Source organism: Scardinius erythrophthalmus (assembly GCF_964197995.2).
Source record: "Scardinius erythrophthalmus genome assembly, chromosome: 13".
NCBI classification, from domain to species: domain Eukaryota; kingdom Metazoa; phylum Chordata; class Actinopteri; order Cypriniformes; family Leuciscidae; genus Scardinius; species Scardinius erythrophthalmus.
Genome location: NC_138233.1, coordinates 22,338,447 through 22,356,767, shown reverse-complemented (window position 1 = coordinate 22,356,767; position 18,321 = coordinate 22,338,447). Strand labels below are relative to the sequence as shown.

At 35.5% G+C, this 18,321-nt stretch overlaps 3 protein-coding genes across 4 annotated transcripts; all 3 read left to right on the top strand.

Annotated features, from left to right (window-relative positions):
- Positions 1 to 30: 30 nt before the first annotated feature.
- Positions 31 to 3,206, top strand: psmd10 (proteasome 26S subunit, non-ATPase 10). The gene is made up of 5 exons (XM_081382250.1): positions 31 to 206; positions 325 to 423; positions 660 to 806; positions 1,844 to 2,010; positions 2,114 to 3,206. Exons 1-5 carry the CDS (start codon positions 93 to 95, stop codon positions 2,265 to 2,267), a joined length of 681 nt encoding a protein of 226 aa, XP_081238376.1. The 5' UTR covers positions 31 to 92; the 3' UTR covers positions 2,268 to 3,206.
- Positions 3,207 to 7,382: 4,176 nt separating this feature from the next.
- On the top strand, positions 7,383 to 11,556 carry LOC308700471 (zona pellucida sperm-binding protein 3-like; the record flags this gene model as incomplete). Its single annotated transcript, XM_081382105.1, has 4 exons — positions 7,383 to 7,476; positions 7,551 to 7,728; positions 7,801 to 7,918; positions 11,500 to 11,556. The coding sequence occupies 4 exons, from the start codon at positions 7,383 to 7,385 to the stop codon at positions 11,554 to 11,556; spliced, it is 447 nt and encodes a 148-aa protein (XP_081238231.1).
- xiap (X-linked inhibitor of apoptosis) lies at positions 11,341 to 17,681 on the top strand. Of its 2 annotated transcripts, none has more exons than XM_081382496.1 (7): positions 11,341 to 11,647; positions 13,717 to 14,506; positions 14,837 to 14,936; positions 15,679 to 15,757; positions 16,257 to 16,293; positions 16,386 to 16,571; positions 16,855 to 17,681. In XM_081382496.1, exons 2-7 carry the CDS (start codon positions 13,735 to 13,737, stop codon positions 17,043 to 17,045), a joined length of 1,365 nt encoding a protein of 454 aa, XP_081238622.1. In that variant the 5' UTR covers positions 11,341 to 11,647; positions 13,717 to 13,734; the 3' UTR covers positions 17,046 to 17,681. The 2 variants fall into 2 exon arrangements, with proteins under 2 accessions (XP_081238622.1, XP_081238623.1); XM_081382497.1 differs by having other exon boundaries at positions 11,454 to 11,647; positions 16,389 to 16,571; positions 16,855 to 17,668.
- Positions 17,682 to 18,321: the final 640 nt, after the last annotated feature.

Genomic DNA, 18,321 nt, shown 5'->3' with positions numbered 1-18,321 from the left:
TGTTTTATCCAATGACATTGCAGCTTGTATGTTTTGGGCGGGGCCAGTAAGTTGAATTGAATTTGTCACATTGGTGCTCCCCAAAGTCTGAGATGGAGGGAAGCGTATCAAATGTAGAGATCTGTAATTTAGCGTACACTGGAAAGTTTGAAGAACTTAAAACATGCGTCTTGTCTGACAGCTCACTAGCGACGAAAAAAGACCAGGTAAGTGAGAACGTGTTGGTGCTGTTGCACAGTGGTTAAGTTAGCATGATGCTATATTGAAGTTTTCCCATTGAGTCTAAGATGTTTTAGTGATATGCTATGTTGCTGCTCCATACAGGACTGCAGGACTGCTCTGCACTGGGCTTGTTCAGCTGGACATGCGGATATCGTGCAGTTTCTGTTGGATCTTGGTGTTGAAGTGAATATCGAAGATGATGTGAGTCAGCATTGTTTCATGGGACATTCCAGAAGCTTTATACTGCGTCAGTGAATGTTATTGCTTTTAAACCCCCCCCCCCCCCCCCCCCTTATTATTACTGCTCTCCAATTCATTTATAAGTGCAGTTAATGCAAGACATCAATATTATGTAGTCAAATGTCTTGATGGTAGATACTTTGTCATTCACTGCATATCCTCTTGGCGGAGTTCTTTACCATGTTATGTCATTCCAGGCATGTTGGACTCCTCTTCATATAGCAGCATCTGCTGGGAGAGAAGAAATTGTCAGATCTTTAATATCCAGAGGAGCTCAGTTGAACTCTGTGAACCAGAATGGTTGTACGCCACTACACTACGCTGCATCTAAAGATCGATATGAGGTAGATTTTACATTTGTCAGCTCTTTATCTTCATCAGAGGGTTCAATTATTACATAAGATCTTTCTAGAAATTGTGAAACTTTTTACATTATCAATTTGATCTCATAATTATTTTATATATTTATATGAATATATTGCCAGCTTTTTAGTTGAGCTTAGTTTAACTTTGTCACAGAGCAGAAATCTGTCTTTGGCACTGGTATCATTCATATATGCATGGATGCATCCATCCACATGCATTATATTAAATTAAGTTATATACAATTATTACTTTTTCTTAAAATTGTGATTTTTTTTTTTTTTTTTAGATTCATTTTATCTTATTCATGTTTTATATCAATATTGCCTGGTCCTTTTTTTATTTAAATTTTTATCTGTTATATTAAATTATCACATACATTTGTTTTTCTGAAAATTGTAAAAACATTTAAATTGCATTATCTTATATTAATTTTATATTAATATATTGCCAACTCTTTTTTTAAATCAAAGTTATATTAAATTATTACTTTTTTTCTGTTAATTGTTAAATGTTTTATATTAATAATATCTGAAATTCATTTTATATTCATATATTGCCAACTCTTTTTTTTTAAATCAAAGTTATATTAAATTATTACCTATATTTTTCTGGAATTAGTTGAACTTTTTACATTAATTTTATCTTGTATTCATTAATGTATTTCCAACTCTTTATCAAAGTTATATTCAATTATTACATAACATTTTTGAAATTTTGTAAACATTTTCTATTAAAATTATCTTAGATTCATTTTTATATGAATATATTGCCATCTCTTTTTTAATGAAAGAGTTATTAAATTACAACATAACATTTTTCTGAAAATTGTGAAACTTTTTTTCATATTAATATTATATTCTATGTGTTTCATTCATATTAATATATTGCCAACTCAAAGTTATTGCCAACTCAAAGTTTTTTTTTTCAAAGTTATATTAGATTATTACATAAAATCTTTCTGAAAAATGTGAAACATTTTATATAAATAAAACTATTATCTTGTACTTTTTAACAGATAGCCCAGATTCTGCTGGAAAACGGTGCAGATCCTAATGCAACAGATAAACTGCAATCCACACCTCTGCACAGAGCATCTGCTAAGGGCAACTACCGACTCATTCAGCTTCTTTTGAAAGAGAGCGCTTCTACCAACATTCAAGACTCAGAAGGAAACACGCCACTGTAAGTAGTGCAGAACCACTAGTGTTATTTTTCCTCTATTGTATTATATATAGATACCTCCTCAGACCTGTTCTGCATGAACTATTTTTATTGTTTTTGCCAGTCATCTTGCATGTGATGAGGACCGAGCAGAGGCTGCAAAACTCCTTGTGGAACATGGTGCCAGCATCTACATTGAGAACAAGGAAAAGATGACGCCTCTACAAGTGGCTAAAGGTGGCTTGGGATCTATGTTGAAACGGGTAGTAGAGGGCTGAAGGATCCTGAGTGGAAACGGAGCAACGCAGCTTTTGATTAAGCTGCTGTTCAAGTATGATGAATACTTGTAAGGGTATTTAAAAGAAACAGTAGAAAAAAAATGCTTTTAAAGATGTCTGCTGAAGAACGACATTGATCAGCATTCTCTTTATGGTAGTTAAAAAGCTCATGACATGACATGTCAGTCATTTTTCATGCTATTTTTCAGGCTTACACGTAACATTCTGATTATTATTTATCTGGTTCAGCCATGAATGCTTTATTTCTGTTAAACCTAAAGCTGATTTTGTCATTGATTTGTTACTTAAAATGTAATTTCTAGTTTTGTGTCCGTGTGCGAACGTCACGAGACCATAGTGTATTCTTCCATCTTGATGCTTATTTTTTATATGGGAAATAAATTGTAATTGAATACAGGTGATTGATGCAGTCATATCTGAGTGTTGTATTAAAAGGACACAATAGACATGTTCATCTTGACTTGTACACTACCATTCAAAAGTTTGTGGTCGGTAAGATTTTTGTTTTTTTAAAGAAAATAATACTTTTATTCAGCAAGGATAAATTAAATGAATCAAAAGTAACAGATAAGACATGTCTAACATTACAAAATATTCTGTTTCACAGAAAACATTTTAAATTGCAATCATTTTTCACAATATTACAATTTTTTACTGTTTTTTTGTTTGTTTGTTTGTTTAAATAAATGCAGCCTTGGTTCAGCATAAGTGACTTATTTTAAAAACATTTCAAAATCTTACTGAGTGTGGAAGTGTATAGGTTGCTGAGATTTCCGGTCGCATAACTGAAACAACTGATAACATAAAACTGAAATGTGGATGAATGGCATGACAAAATGTGGTCTTATGTTACCCACCTACATGTATTCATTTCTGATTTTACTGAATGCAAATAGTGCCATATACTGCTCTCGGCATAAATGAGTACATCTCTGGAGGACACGTAAATATGAAGTAGTAAGTTTAGGTATGGGGTTCAGAGCCAGTGGTTGTTCTGTAGGCAAACATCAGTCCTTTATATTTGATGCGAGGACAACCAGTGCAAGTTTATGTGAGGTTCCCTCTTCGGCTCTTTCAAGAACACTCGCTGCTGTATTCTGGATCAGAGGTTTGACAGTACATGATGGAAGGCCTGACAAGAGAGCATTACAGTCTTGCCTGGATGGAGCAAGAGCTTGGGCTTGGGCTGTGTAGCATGCTAGTAATGGCTTGATCTTCCTATAATGTTGTATAAGGCAGACCTGCTGGACCAGGCAGTGTCAGCAATGTGCTCTGTGAAGTTGAACTGATCGTCAATCCTAACTTCAAGGTCCCTGGCTGTCCTGAGCCCTGCATGGGAATTGTTTTTGTAATCCTTTGGATTTCTGACCATTACCGCCCGCTCCCACAAACATTCTGTTGCAGCTTGTAGGAATTGTGAAAAATTACACTAACATTAGGGCTATGCTGAACGTTCAAAATAACAGGGATAAAACGGTAACACTTTACGATAAGGTCTCGTTTGTTAATGTAATAACTAACATGAACTAACAATGAGTTAATAGCCTACATTTGTGACAGTATTTATGAATCTTTGTTAATGCTAGTAAATACAAATCCAGCGGTTCATTGATTGTTAGTTCAAAATAGGTTTTAATAATTTATGGAATATTAACATTATATAATTTAATGGAATACATCATTTTGTCCTGTAAATTTAAGATCAGTCCCATAAAACCTAAAATGTTACTGGTTTTTTTTTTTTTTACTCTAAAGTGTTGAAACCACAGATGACCCTGGGAACATATCCTCCCATACCAACACACCTACAAGAACTGCCTAACAATCCAACCGTTCAATCTTTACATTCCATCTGAATTACTGTATGTCCCATATGTGACTCTCATAGTTTCACTGATAAACAATTTCTCTGGTAGTAAGGAATTCAAGAATGTCAGTTTCAATCACATTTCTTCCATACAAATGCGTTAAAATGCGTACACCCTTGATTAAATTAAACGTGTAATATTGTAGTGCATATGTACTCCATAACTATATAGTCATGGTCAAAATTGATGGCACCCCTGATAAATATGATAAAAAATGGCTGTAAAAAATAAATCTGCATTGTTTATCCTTTTGATCTTTCATTCAAAAAATTCACAAAAATCTAACCTTTCATTGAAGTAAAAGAATTGAAATTGGGGGGTAAATCACATTATGAAATAAATGTTTTTCTCCAAAACACGCTGGCCATAATTGTTGGCACCCTGTTATTAAATACTTTTTGCAACCTCCTTTTGCCAAGATAACTGCTCTGAGTCTTCTCCTATAATGCCTAATGAGTTTGGAGAACACCTGACCTGAGATCAGAGACCATTCCTCCATACAGAATCTCTCCAGATCCTTCAGATTCACAAGTTCATGTTGGTGCTTCTTCTCTTCAGTTCAGCCCACTCATTTTCTATAGTGTTCAGTTTAGGGGACGGTCATGGCAGAAGCTTCATTTTGTGCTCAGTTACCCATTTTTGTGTTGATTTCGATGTTTGTTTTGGATCGTTGTCCTGAAGGAAGATCCAACCACAGCCCATTATAAGATTTCTAGCAGAGGCCGTCAGGTTTAGATTTTTTTATCTGTTTGTATTTGCTAGAATCCATAATACCATGTATCTGAACAAGATGTCCAGGACCTCCAGCAAATAAATAGGCCCACAACATATAAGATCCAGCAGTATATTTAACCGTAGGCATGGGGGACTCTTCATCCCTGTTTGCACCAAACACATCTGGTGGGTTTTCTGCCAAAAAGTAATTTTTTAGTTTCATCTGACCATAGAATCTGGTCCCTTTTGAAGATCCAGTCATGTCTGACAACTGAATATGCTGGAGTTTGTTTTTGGAGGAGCGAGGAGGATTTTTCTTGAAACCCTCCCAAACAACATGTGGTGATGTAGGGGTTGTTTGATCTTTTTTTTAGGCTTTCTGACCCCCAAGACTCAACTAATCTCTGCAATTCTCCATCTGGGATCCTTGGAGAATCTTTGGCCACTCAAACGTTCCTCCTCACCGTCCATTAAGACAATATAGACACACGTCCTCTTCCTGGCAGATTCATAACATCTTTAGTTGATTATAACTTCTTAATTATTGCCCTGATGGTCAAAATGGGGATTTTCAATTCTTTAGCTATTTTCTTACAGCCACTTTCTGTTTTGTGAAGCTCAACAATCTTTTGCTGCACATCAGAACTATATTCTTTGGTTTTACTCATTGTGACGGATGATTAAGGGAATTTGGCCTTTGTGTTTCCTCATATTTAAACTCCTGTGAAACAAGAAGTCATAGCTGGACAATTTCATGTTCCTAGTCACCCTGGTGTGCTTAAAAAAGGTAAATATTAATGGGAATATACTTCAGAAATATTTTTCTCATAAAAAATTCTAGGGGTGCCAACAATTATGGCCAGCGTGTTTCGGAGAAAAACATTTATTTCATAATGTGATTTACCCCCCAATTTCAATTCTTTTACTTAAATGAAAGGTTAGATTTTTGCGAATTTTTTGAAGGAAAGATCAAAAGGATAAACAATGCAGATTTATTTTTTACAGCCATTTTTGATCATATTTACCAGGGGTGCCATCAATTTTGACCATGACTGTATACTGCTCTGACCCTTCTTGACATTGAGCGTATGGGTGTTTAGGCATAAAGTAATAATTGAAAAATATGGATCTTAAATTCATCATCTCCGTTACTTATTTTGTGGAGAAGAGAAGATGAGTGTCCCTAATTGAAAAGAGCTGCTCACACTTACATGTTCTGTTAAACTAAAAAGAGAAAAAGACATGACTGATCTGAAACCAGTTACAATTTTTAAAGTTAAAATTTCTAGACATTTTAAGAAAGAAATCATTTACCTGTTGAGAGTTTGTGTAGTTGTACAGCTGCATGAGCTCCAGAAAACCAGTAATGGGGAGGCTTTGACAGTTACAGATTTGAAAAACAAAAAGGCGGGAACAAAGAACCCTAAACTTTGACACAAAGAATCATTTCAGAATATGGTTCTTCAGGATGATACAGTTCTAAATAGAATTGTTACTACGTGTAAAGAACCTTTAAAGAACCATATTTTCTTTACCATTTACCATAGTTCCTCAGTTTGTGCAAATCCACTTGGGGCTCAGGGAACGTCTAGTACAATTATAGGGTTTTGTTTCTTTAATACAGTGTATACTTTTATCTTGATTTACCCTGAAAGAATGGAAGTAAAATGTGACAACATGCCCCATCGATAGGGCATGTTGTAACATGTGAGGGGCACATTGTAACATGACCATATGACAGATTAAAATGTTATCTGATCTAATCAAAAAAATATACAAGACAAACTAAAATATTTTATCAGTAAAATACAATTATTAACTTTTTCATATAAAATAATGGGATTTTTTAATAATAAACACATTTTTGAGTCTGACAACAAAAACACCGCAAAACACAGCTATACAGCATAGTTCAAAACAATAATAATTAATCATTTCTGAACATTGACTTTCAGTCTTAATTCATCTGTTTCTCATGGTTTCTCAATAGATTTTTATGAAAGTATAGAATAGAATAGCATAGTTCTAATAGGGTTGTGCCCACCTGCACAACTAATTTAAACCCTAGTGTCTTCTGCTGGTTAAATAACAGATATAAGATTAAAATAATATCAGATTTGTCAAATTTTAAAAGATGAAAAATCAACTTAAGTGAGAAATTTACTTTTGCTATATATGGTTAAATAATGTTCAGTGATATCTTCCAAAGATTTTTTAATTAAAAAAAAAATTTATAAGACTGTTCAGATTATAGTCTTTTTGTGCTGAGCAGCATAGGCTATAGTTCAAGAAAGAATGAAGTTTACATTAAATCCACAAACACTCTGATCAACCTAAACATAACTTCACAAGGCTTCATATGGTGTTCCTATTGTCAGGAGCAGTGGTGCGGTGGTTGGTATCAAGTGTCATTATCCAAGGTGAGGATTCAATTCAGGCTCACCGGATGTTCTAATCCTGCTGTTCATGGGCAAGAGATGACCGTTTGTTTAACTCCTACAGAACACATAATATGAGCAGCGACACCTTAATGCCCACTTGGATCCCATATGCCTCAATTAATGTTGCAGAGGAAGTCTTTGTCTTCTCCCTCAAGCTCATGACTGGTTGGTGTAGCCCAAACAGATTTGTAGTATGCTTGTGAATCATCTGTGTGAAGACTTGTTGTTTTTCTTTGCAGATGACTGGACATTTGAGAGACCTTCTAACCAGTACTTCCTAGGTGACCTGATAAATCTTGAAGCATCAGTGCATTTGTACAGCCATGTTCCTGTCCGTGTGTTTGTAGACAGCTGCGTGGCTACTGCAATCCCTGATGTTGCTTCTGTCCCCAGATACTCCTTTATTGAGAATAATGGGTAAGAGGTGTTACCTCATGTATCCCAGCTTCCAGAAGGGTTGCATGACTTCTAACTGGGTTCTGTTCACAGGTGCCTGGTTGATGCCAAGATCACAGGCTCCACGTCTCACTTTATGCCCCGGACTCAAAGTGATAAGCTAGGGTTTCAGCTAGAGGCGTTCAGGTTCCAGCAAGCAGACAGTGGGCTGGTATGTATATGTCTTGTGTAACTTTGTATGATATGCTGCCATATTGCGGGGGGGGGGGGGGGGGGGCATATTGCTCATTTGTGTTATCCGTGTTATATTTCATCTGCAATAACAATGTAGATTAATATGAGGAGAGTTCTCCGCGACTGCAGATCAGCGTGCTACTGCATTTCTCTCCGATATGGTAAGACATGAAATTAAATTAAACGTGGATGATTTTAACAGTGACAAGATGATTGACAGGCCTAAAGATCCTCGGCATCCATAATAAGCTCTATGAGCAGACACATATTAAAACGCGGAAAAATCAGCTCATCAACACACAGTGTAAGGCTCGACGTCTTGTATTATGAATTGCACTCATTCGTATTGTGTCCTCAATCTGGCAACCCACATGAGCATTGAGTCTGAGGAGGAGGGGGCGGGGGAACAACATTCTCCCAATATTTTGAATTTGGACTGCAGTACCCATTTCAACCACTAGCTGTCAATATTACATATTGCACCTTTAAGAAAAAAAAGGTTCTACACAATACCAAATTAGGGTTCTTTGGCTTGTAACAATAGCAGAATCGTTTTTGGTAATAAATAGAACCCTTTTAATAAGGTTCCATAAAGAACAATGCTTTGAAAGTGCTATACCTTAAGCCTAGCTAACATTTGCTAGGAGTTGCTGACATGTTTCAAAATGGTGCTATGTATTAGCCAACAAGATAGTGATTAAGGTAATATTTATTTAATAAATATTGACTTTTCGTCTTCATCTTCACTGGACTTTAATATAGTGTTACAGATATGTATTCAGACAGACTTCCTCTTACGTCAGCTGCTGTTAAACATTATAGATTACTAAAAGGAACTGCTGACCACACATGGATTTTTATGAATGCATGTCGCGCAGTCTTAGTTCCAACCACCAACTTGTCAGCGAAAGCTTAACTGGGTAAATAGGGTAGTGGTAAAGATAACTTCCACATACATGAACCTTCTGTTTGGCATAATTCTCCATTGCAATATATCAGTATTAAAAGATCTCTATCAATCCACTGCTCTTCTTATATTTTAGGGGATGGCCATTTGGATTATATACATTATTATGGGGTCATTTCTATATGTTCCATGGTCCTATGTTAAATAGCAGAGAATACACTGTAAACATATATATATATATATATATATATATATATATATATATATATATATAATTACAGGAACGTCTGTCTGTCTGTCTGTGTGTCTGTCTGTCTGTCTGTCTGTCTGTCTGTCTGTCTGTTAACCGCATATCTCTCGAACCGTTAGTCCGATGGATTTCAAACTCGACAGGTGTCTCGCCACGGGCACGAGTAAGTGCAGTGCCAAGTTTGACGTTGTTTGGATGAGAAATGCAAAAGATATCGTTAAATATATCATTTTTATAAGGTTGTGGTTTAAAAATAAACATTCTGACATTAGAGGGTTGTATCGTCAAAGAAGCCCCAAGAAGATTGTGGTTTAAAAATAAACATTCTGACATAAACACTCAGTCAGCTACACTGTTTACTTCTGAATATTATAGTTTGGTATAGTTTGGTTCCAAAATGTGATAAATCCATTTTGATTAATTTGAGTAAAACGTGTTTTCTTTACCAAGAAACCAACAACTACTAAAAACACACACAAAAACTGATTTTGCACGGGCACTTTGCACTGCTCCCTGAATCGACGCGCTTATTCATTTGTGGATGTAAACTGAATCTGTAAGTCAGCTATGCTGTTTACTTCTGAATATTATATTTCATTCTGGTGCGCTTAAAGTTATCGCTACTGTGTAATAGTAGCCTATGCTATTCACCAACTAAACATATCCTATTCAATGTGTTCACAGTCTCTTTCACAGGCATCATTTGTAGTAGCCTATTCACAAACTGTTTCCTCAAGCATAGCGTTTTCTTGGAGTTCACTGTGTGCTTTCTACCATGCACAAATAAAAATGTCACTGAACTTTTGCTGTATAATTGTAACAATGAGCACTCAAACATACCAAACCAACAATTACTAAAAACACACTCAAAAACTGATTTTGCACGGACATTTTGCACTAGCACTTAGAAGGTTGTGGTATTCATAAAAACTCAGTCAGCTACACTGTTTACTTCTGAATATTATTCACACCCATCATTTGTAGTAACCTAGCCTGCTCCCTGAATTCAATGCGTTCACAGTCTCTTTCACGGGCACCAAACCAACAATTACAAAAAACACACACAAAAACTTGTGTGGGCATTTTGCACTAGTATATATAATTTTATTGGTAAAAAAAGTGTTAAAAACTGACATCCCCACCTGCGTGACATTTTCCATTTGATGGTATTTTGTTTAAATAATTGTTGTAATTATGTACATTAAGGTTTTATGTTATATCTTATGTTGTTTAAATTAAATCATGTTTATTGCATTATTTTAGTGTCGTGTGTTACCATGGTGATGTATTGTAGTTGAGTCTGGGCACCTATCTTAATTTACATCAGCTTGTGAAAAAGCTACTTGTGATTAACTCTAATTCATCTTGTGTCTCTTTTACCACCTGTAAAATGGTTATCAGTACAGGTACAAAATAGGTTTTATTACTTTATAGAATTTAATTTTAAAGACCCTTTATACACTGTCAGTGGAGTTCTTCTCTTATACATGAAGGGCAGCTGTTCAGGGGCAGCAGAGAGTGAAGATTATTAGAGTAGTCGTATCTCTTGGTTTTCTAACAATAGCCTTTCAGGTTGCTCTGGTAAATATATGCAAATAATCAAGATAATAATACAGTTTTTGAATGTGGAAATGTATAGGTCGCTGAGTGCAAATTCCCAGTTACATAACTGAAACAGAACGGATTCCACAAAACTAAAATGTGAAAGACATGACAAAAATGTGGTCTCATATAGCCTACCAACCTACATTTTTGTCACGTCTATGTACATAGCCTGTACATTTCTGATTTTAATGAATATCTACGTGTATCAGGCATAAAGTAGGCCTACATAATATATAGCCTATGTACGGTCATTATTTACTACACCACACTCGTTGTCGACCAGCCTAATTATACTAATAAACATGGAAGCTTGTTTTCGCAACGGAATAATAAAAAAAAAAAAAAAACGTAATTGCGAATTTTAATCTTACAATTCAGATTTTTACAATTCTGAATTTCCTTACAATAAAAACAATTTCTCGATACCTCTAAATTGCGAGATATAAAGATATAAACGAGATATAAACTCGCAATTGTGAGAAAAAAGTCTTAATTATTTTTTTATATATACTTTTTATTCCGTACCGGAAACAATCTGTCATCATGTATAGGCCTATATTAGGCTATTGCAAAGTGAAAACGTTGTGGTTGGTTTTCTCGTAATACAATGCAAAAGTCCCTGGAAGTTGGTGCAGACAGAGAACGAAATAAAAAAAGATCACCTCAAAATTCCGACCTTTGCCATGACGTGTAGCTCATGAATATTAACTTGATTATTAGACGTTACAGCCAATCAGCTATACGAACGTCATATTACTGAATTAATATTCATGAGCCAGGTCTCTGTGTTTTACAGGCTATGGTTGTTGCCATTGACACATTCCACCCTCTTCGTATCCTAATATTTATCTAGCTGCTTCGTCCCAGGGCAGAACGGAGTGCAGCTTGCAGTTTTTGAAGTACTGAAGTTGATGTCCCCTGAATAACGTGTTTCCCGACCGAAGGTAAGCAGATCAACGTTTATGGCACAGCAGAATGTTAGCTAATGCTAACGCTAGTACGTTGTACTTAATCTTAACAGCCTGATTGTCATTTTAAGGTCAAAGTCCCACTGTGCTCTCTCTCTCTCCGATCCTTCCTCCTTTTGAATGTTTTGTCTGCCTTGATCGGGCTGCTGCTTTTGAATGCAAAAGGAGAAAAGTGAAAGACAAAAGTCACTGAAAATCGTGAACTGTCAAACCGAAACCGTGTAAACCTGCCTTATGGTGCGCCATGCGGTACACAACGCATGCATATCTTTGATTGTTGAGTCTTGTTTTATAGGGTGATTGTGTTAAGGTTCAAGACGGTTGTTGTGTTTTGGGAACAGTTTGTAGCTGGTCATTAGCTAGTTGGTAGACTATCCTGGACCAGCTACCATCTGGTCATACCAGTTAATGGTGGTCTAGCTGGTTTTTGGAATGGTACGAGTGACCATATATATATATATATATATATATATATATATATATATATATATATATATATATATATATGTTATACGTCTAATATGGTCACTCACAGGTGTGTGAGTTATGTTATACATTATAAATGTCTAATTATAAAATTCCTCTTTGTGTGAATTTAGCTGGACAGGTTGAGCTGTGTGAAGACTCTTCTCTATAATTACATTATGGAGATTGCATTGGCATTTATAATATATTGTTATTCTACATTGTATTACAGTGCATAACTTCTCTTTTACATTAGATATACAGATGTTGTTTCAATGTTTTTTTAAGTGTTATTTTCTTGCAGTTCAAAAGCACAGCTATAAAATGGCATTAGCAGAAAAAAACATTTCTGCAAGTTTCTTGGAATTTTTGGGCAGGACGTCTTTTGACTCTAGGAGTGGTATGTTATGATGCATAGAAAGGTGTGATAATGTTGCTAATTGTCATACACATACCACGAGATGATTAGATACCGGCACAGTCATTCCCCTTGTTTTTAAAAAAAAGTTACATAAGATGTTTGAATCATAATGTACAACTATATGATGTAATGAGCACGTTATGTCAATGTCAGTCAGTGTAGCGTGGCTTGAGGAAGAAGTGAGAAGTGTAATATTTGAAGCCCTACACATGCTAGAGGCGCGGTGCACATGTGACTGACAACGCCTCAGTCTCTTAAAGTGACAGTGGTTATGTATTTGAGTCATTAAAAAATTATTTTAGCTTACTTTTTGCATTCCTAGTACTCGTATAGGTCAGCTGCAGCTATAGACATCCGTTCAGGATCTGTCAGTGAACTACTAGTGGATATGAATCATGCACTAACACTGTACCGGTTGATGCAACACGCAGGCGGTTTCATAAAAGCTATGGAATGTTCTGTTTAGCCCATAATGTTCACACTGTCCCAGTGACTCAATTTGATATCGCACAGTTGTCATGGAAATGACACATGACCTCTTTGGCAACAGATAAGTGTTCCTGAAACGCTTATTGCTCAAACTTGCCTTATTGACCTGAGCAAACACGCATTTATTTAGCATAGTTTAGCATTGTTTAATACTTTACCGTTGTTGTTTTTTCTTCTGTGCCTGCTTGTGCTCATGACACAATACCGGTTTGGAATAATTCAACTTTTTTATGTTTTTGGACGAAGTCTCACCAAGGCTCCAATTATTTGATTAAATATGTAAATTATTTATTTATTATGATTACTCCAGTCTTCAGTGTCTCATGATCCTTCAGAAATCATTATAATATGATGATTTGGTGCTCAATAAATTCAAAAGTTGCCAAAAAAAAAACTTTTATTCAACAAAAACTCATTAAATTGATTAATTTAAGCAATTATAATGTTAAAAAACCCATTTCAAATAAGTGCTGTTAATTGAACTTTCTATTCATCTAATAATAATATTTTAAGTTCATGTAACATTGACAGTTTTACTGGTTTTACTATTTTTTTTTAATCAAAATCCTTACTGAGCATAAGAAACTTCTTTCAAAAACATTAAACAACTCTATTATTCCAAACTGTTGACTGCTAAGTGTATATATTTATTTATTTTTTATTTTGACAGATTTTTGTTACTGCTACTATGGCACACTCAAGTCAAGATGGCGACTATGAAGCTGATGGTGAAGTTGTATGGTCCTCCATTGATGACCGTCTGAAGTCCTTCCAGCACTTCCCTCATTCTAAAGAAATTTCAGCGGAGCGACTGGCCCGTGCAGGCTTTTATTTCACAGGCGAGGCGGACAAGGTGCGCTGTTTTAGCTGCCATGCGACGGTGGAGGACTGGAACAGAGGGGATGCCCCATTGAAGAGACATCAGCAAGCATCTCCCAGCTGCCAGTTCCTTAGCTGTGCTCACGGCTTGAGAACCTCCAACCTCGTCCACAGCCCTTCTTACGACGAAGTGGCCGAAGCCAGAGAGTTCCTCCTCCGCACGGGAGGGGTGGTGGATCAGACCATTTATCCCACTGTGCCACACATGAAGAGTGAGGAAGCTCGGCTGAATACTTTCAGTGACTGGCCTGCAGACGCCCCAGTTCAGCCCGAAGACCTGGCGGGAGCTGGGATGTATTACTGTGGGACAAGTGACAACGTGCAGTGCTTCTGTTGTGGGGGGATTCTGGCAGGATGGGAGCAAGGTGACAATGCCTGGGATGAACATGAAAAGCACTACCCAAACTGCTTCTTCATCTTGGGCCATGATGCAGGCAATGTGCCACTGACAACCCCTAGACCCAGGCTGAATGGCCGTATAGCCTCCATGGAGACTTTTGAGGGGCGTCTTGATACCTTCAATGGCAGACAACACCCCATAGATCCTGAGAGGCTGGCCAGAGCTGGTTTCTACAGCACAGGTAACTTACTCTTATGTTTCTCCGTGTAAAAATGCATATTCAGTTCATTTATTAATTAAATCTCTTATATAGTCTTTAGAAAAATGAGCAGTTTGATATACTTGGAGAATAGAGTGCTGCTGTGATGATGTATTTTTGTAGGCCAACTCAATAGCGTCACCCTGGCTCCCTTGACAAAAGCCCTTCAGGTTTTTCCTATTGGCTTTTGGATTATTGCAGAAAATAATCTCTGTGACCAACAAAAGTTTATGATGTTTGCACATTTTGGTCATCCCTGCAGCACTCTATTTGAACACAATGAACAAACTGTCCTGGTGTTTTGTCATATAGGAGAACAAGACCGTGTGATCTGCTTTAGATGTGGAGGAGGAGTGAAGGACTGGATGCCCGAGGAAGACCCTTGGGAGGAGCATGCCAAGCACTATCCAGGGTGAATTACTTTTTCATATATTGAGACTTTGAGGTACGTTTGCAAAAATGCAAAAAGAGGTATTTAACTTAATGTCCAGGCTGCTCTTTTGCACAAAATTAAAGTAGTTAATAACTGGTTCCGTTAAGCTCAAAGAGCAAACAGAAAAGTAGGAATGCACCTATATTAAAAATCTATCTGAAAATTGTCCTATGGACAAATAAATATAATATAATAATTCTATACTTTTTTTATAGTAAGTAAATATATTTAATTGATTTTTGGAAAACCATTAAAATATGAAATCAATCATTTAAATGCGAATTTAAGTGTCACAAAATTATAATGTACAGTATGAAAATGGATTTTTTTTTTAGATTAGCTAAAGATTACATTTTAACAGTGTTATTAAATTGTTTAAATGAACTTTTAGTGTGCATTATATGATGGCTATGGCATAAGTGTATTTAATATCAAGCTAAATTATAATCTCTAATATTGTCTGAATGTTTTACAATTAAGTTCCATTTGTTAACATTAGTTTACTGCATTGGTTAACATGAGCTAACAATGAACAGTTGTATTTTTGTTAACCAACATTAATGAATCATAAATCATGTTACCATCTCTTTTGATATTTAAATCTAAAAACACATTTGAAAAAATATATAATATTTATCTGCATATTTTAGATAAAGATCATGTGAGGTAAACATTGAAGGATATGTTTTCTAAATGTAAAATTGTTATAATCGACCCCCAGCTGCAGTTTCCTTCTGGCAGAGAAAGGAGGAGAATATGTCAGCAATATACAACTGAGACATCCGAATGGAGTCCATTCAGTGAGTCATTTCCTATCTTTTACACAGCCACTTGTCCTTCAGTTGAGTGTTGAATTGATAGAATTCCTAATGAATGTTCTTTGAAAATACCCTTTGATTCTGCTGTAAGTAGTATGCACTGTATATGTAGTCGGTAGCACTTTATTTTACAGTCCTGTTCCACGTGTACATAGTATACTATGTACTCATCATATCAATTGCAATAACTGGGTTATAACTAGGTACTAACCCTGCATTTATCCCTAAACCTAACCTTAACCCATGTAGTTACCTAATATTATAAGTGCTTCCTTGGGTAACTACACTGTAAGTACACAAACTGTAAAATAAAGGGTTACACTTTATTATAAGTTATCATTGTTACTGTATAATTATACATTTAAGAACTGAGTAATATTAATTAACTACATGTACTTCGTAACAAAAAGAGAGTAAAATAAAGTGTTACCAAATAAAGTGTAACCATGTAGTCTTACATATTTATTATTTGGACTTACAGAGGCCAAGTCAGAATGGCTTTTCAAGTCATGAGCAAGGTAAGGGTTTTTAAGCTCAATTTATGTACAAATCCAATGAATAAGCGCTGTCTTCACCAGACGTTTATTTGATTTTTTCACTTTGTCTGCAGCAGCACAGAAAGTCCTGCAGTCAGAGATTGCCCAAAAGGCTGTAGATATGGGTTTTGACCCCATCAAAGTGGAGAGCACCATTCTCCAGAAGTTACGTCAGAACAATGAGGGCTATGCTTCAGTGGAGGCTCTTATTCAAGACATCCGCGCACAGGAGAGCGCCAGTGACGTGCCCAAGAAAGTCGGCAAGTGCTTTGTTTTGTATGAAAGGGACTCTATATATACAGTGTATATGCTTCACGTTCTTGCATAAGTCTTTAACCTGCAAATACGATGCAACTGTTGAAACATAAAATTGTTTAATCATAGTCTTAAAAATAACATGCCAAACTGTGCAGATTGACAACTTTTGAAAATCATATAATAAAATAAGCAGAGAACCATTAATTGTTGTAATTATTTATTTTATTCCTCCACTCTGTTACTGTTGTTTTAACATTTTGTTTGTTTCTTACATCATTTCTGCAGAGGACCCCATGATGAAACTTGAGAAACTCCAGAGGGAGAAACTCTGTAAAGTCTGCATGGACAGTGACATTAGCACAGTCTTTATTCCCTGTGGACACCTGGTCACTTGTCAACAATGTTCAAAATCCCTGGACAAGTGTCCCATCTGCTGTGCCACCATCACGCAGAAGATAAAGACCTACAATGCCTAAACGACAGAGAAACCTGCACTCCAATTGAAACGGGGATGTGTATTGAAAGTGGCAGAATATAATCATTCCTAAAATTGCACATAGATGTGTCAAATTTGATTCAAACTGTGTGTGTGTGTGTGTGTTTGTATATATCTGTAGATGTACTAAACTCTGATAAAATTATATTGTTTTATTTTTTCATAAAGACATGAAAAGAACACTGTACATTTTATGTTTGCTTTTGATCAAGGCAGGGACACACTACATAATTTAACATGTAATATATTGCAGGGAAATACATCTTTATTATATATCTCTTCATACCCCCATATAGCTGCTTCCCTCAAATACTCAAACTCAGATTGATATTAAACACCATAGTGCCTTTATGTAGACTACTTTTTAATCAACATTTTCATTCTGTTTATTCATTTGGCATAATCATGTAATAAGAAAAAATGTACCTTATCTTTGCTCTTTTATTTATTATCAAATAACAATTGCTTAAGAATTTTAATCATTTTCAAGGTTGATTAAACTTTAACAGTCCAAACTTGTTTTTCTCCCGATACCTTTCTGTGATCATAATTCTTTTAATAATTCTTTTATTATGCTTGGCAATGATAATAAAGTGAAATTCACAACAGAACTTTTTTTCTCTGTTTCATCTGTCACTTTTAAAATTGATAAACTGGAAATGTGAGGCTGAAAGCTGTTATGCTCACAGCAGTAGAACACAATTTACTTGATTAGATATCAAAATGTAATTTCCATAGGGATCATCATTTCATCCTGCTTGACAATGAATATAATTCATTTTATACATTTAATTATGTTGCTATATATGCAAACTGCAGTGGTCTATATGCTGTAAGATTAGGTTTTTTAAATGGTTAGAAAACATGTAAATGTATTTGTGCTATGATAGCATGTGCACTATAATACTTTTTTTAATTGATGTTCATTTTATTTTTATAATTATGTTTTTGACAAATCCACAGATATATATGAATAGGACAAAGTGTCATTTTAAAATTCCTATGAAAATCAATTGGTAAATATTGTCCCATAACAATAAAAAAGTTGAAGGGGTAGTTCACCCAAAAATGAAAATGGTCATTACTCACCCACAAGTTGTTCCAAACCTGTATGAATTTCTTTCTTCTGTTGAACACAAAATAAGATATTTGGAGGAATGTTGGTAACCACTAACCAGACAGTTGACGGCACCCACTGACTTCCATAGTAGGAAAAAATACTATGGAGGTCAATGGGTGCAGTCAAACATTTTTTA

Bases quoted from the DNA above. Each gene is read 5' to 3' on its own strand.
- psmd10 (XM_081382250.1), top strand. From the start codon at position 93: ATGGAGGGAAGCGTATCAAATGTAGAGATCTGTAATTTAGCGTACACT. The intron at 207-324 runs GTAAGTGAGAAC...TGCTCCATACAG, and splicing joins TAGCGACGAAAAAAGACCAG to GACTGCAGGACTGCTCTGCA. The intron at 2,011-2,113 runs GTAAGTAGTGCA...TGTTTTTGCCAG, and splicing joins TCAGAAGGAAACACGCCACT to TCATCTTGCATGTGATGAGG.
- xiap (XM_081382496.1), top strand. From the start codon at position 13,735: ATGGCACACTCAAGTCAAGATGGCGACTATGAAGCTGATGGTGAAGTT. The intron at 14,507-14,836 runs GTAACTTACTCT...TTTGTCATATAG, and splicing joins AGCTGGTTTCTACAGCACAG to GAGAACAAGACCGTGTGATC. The intron at 16,294-16,385 runs GTAAGGGTTTTT...CTTTGTCTGCAG, and splicing joins CTTTTCAAGTCATGAGCAAG to CAGCACAGAAAGTCCTGCAG.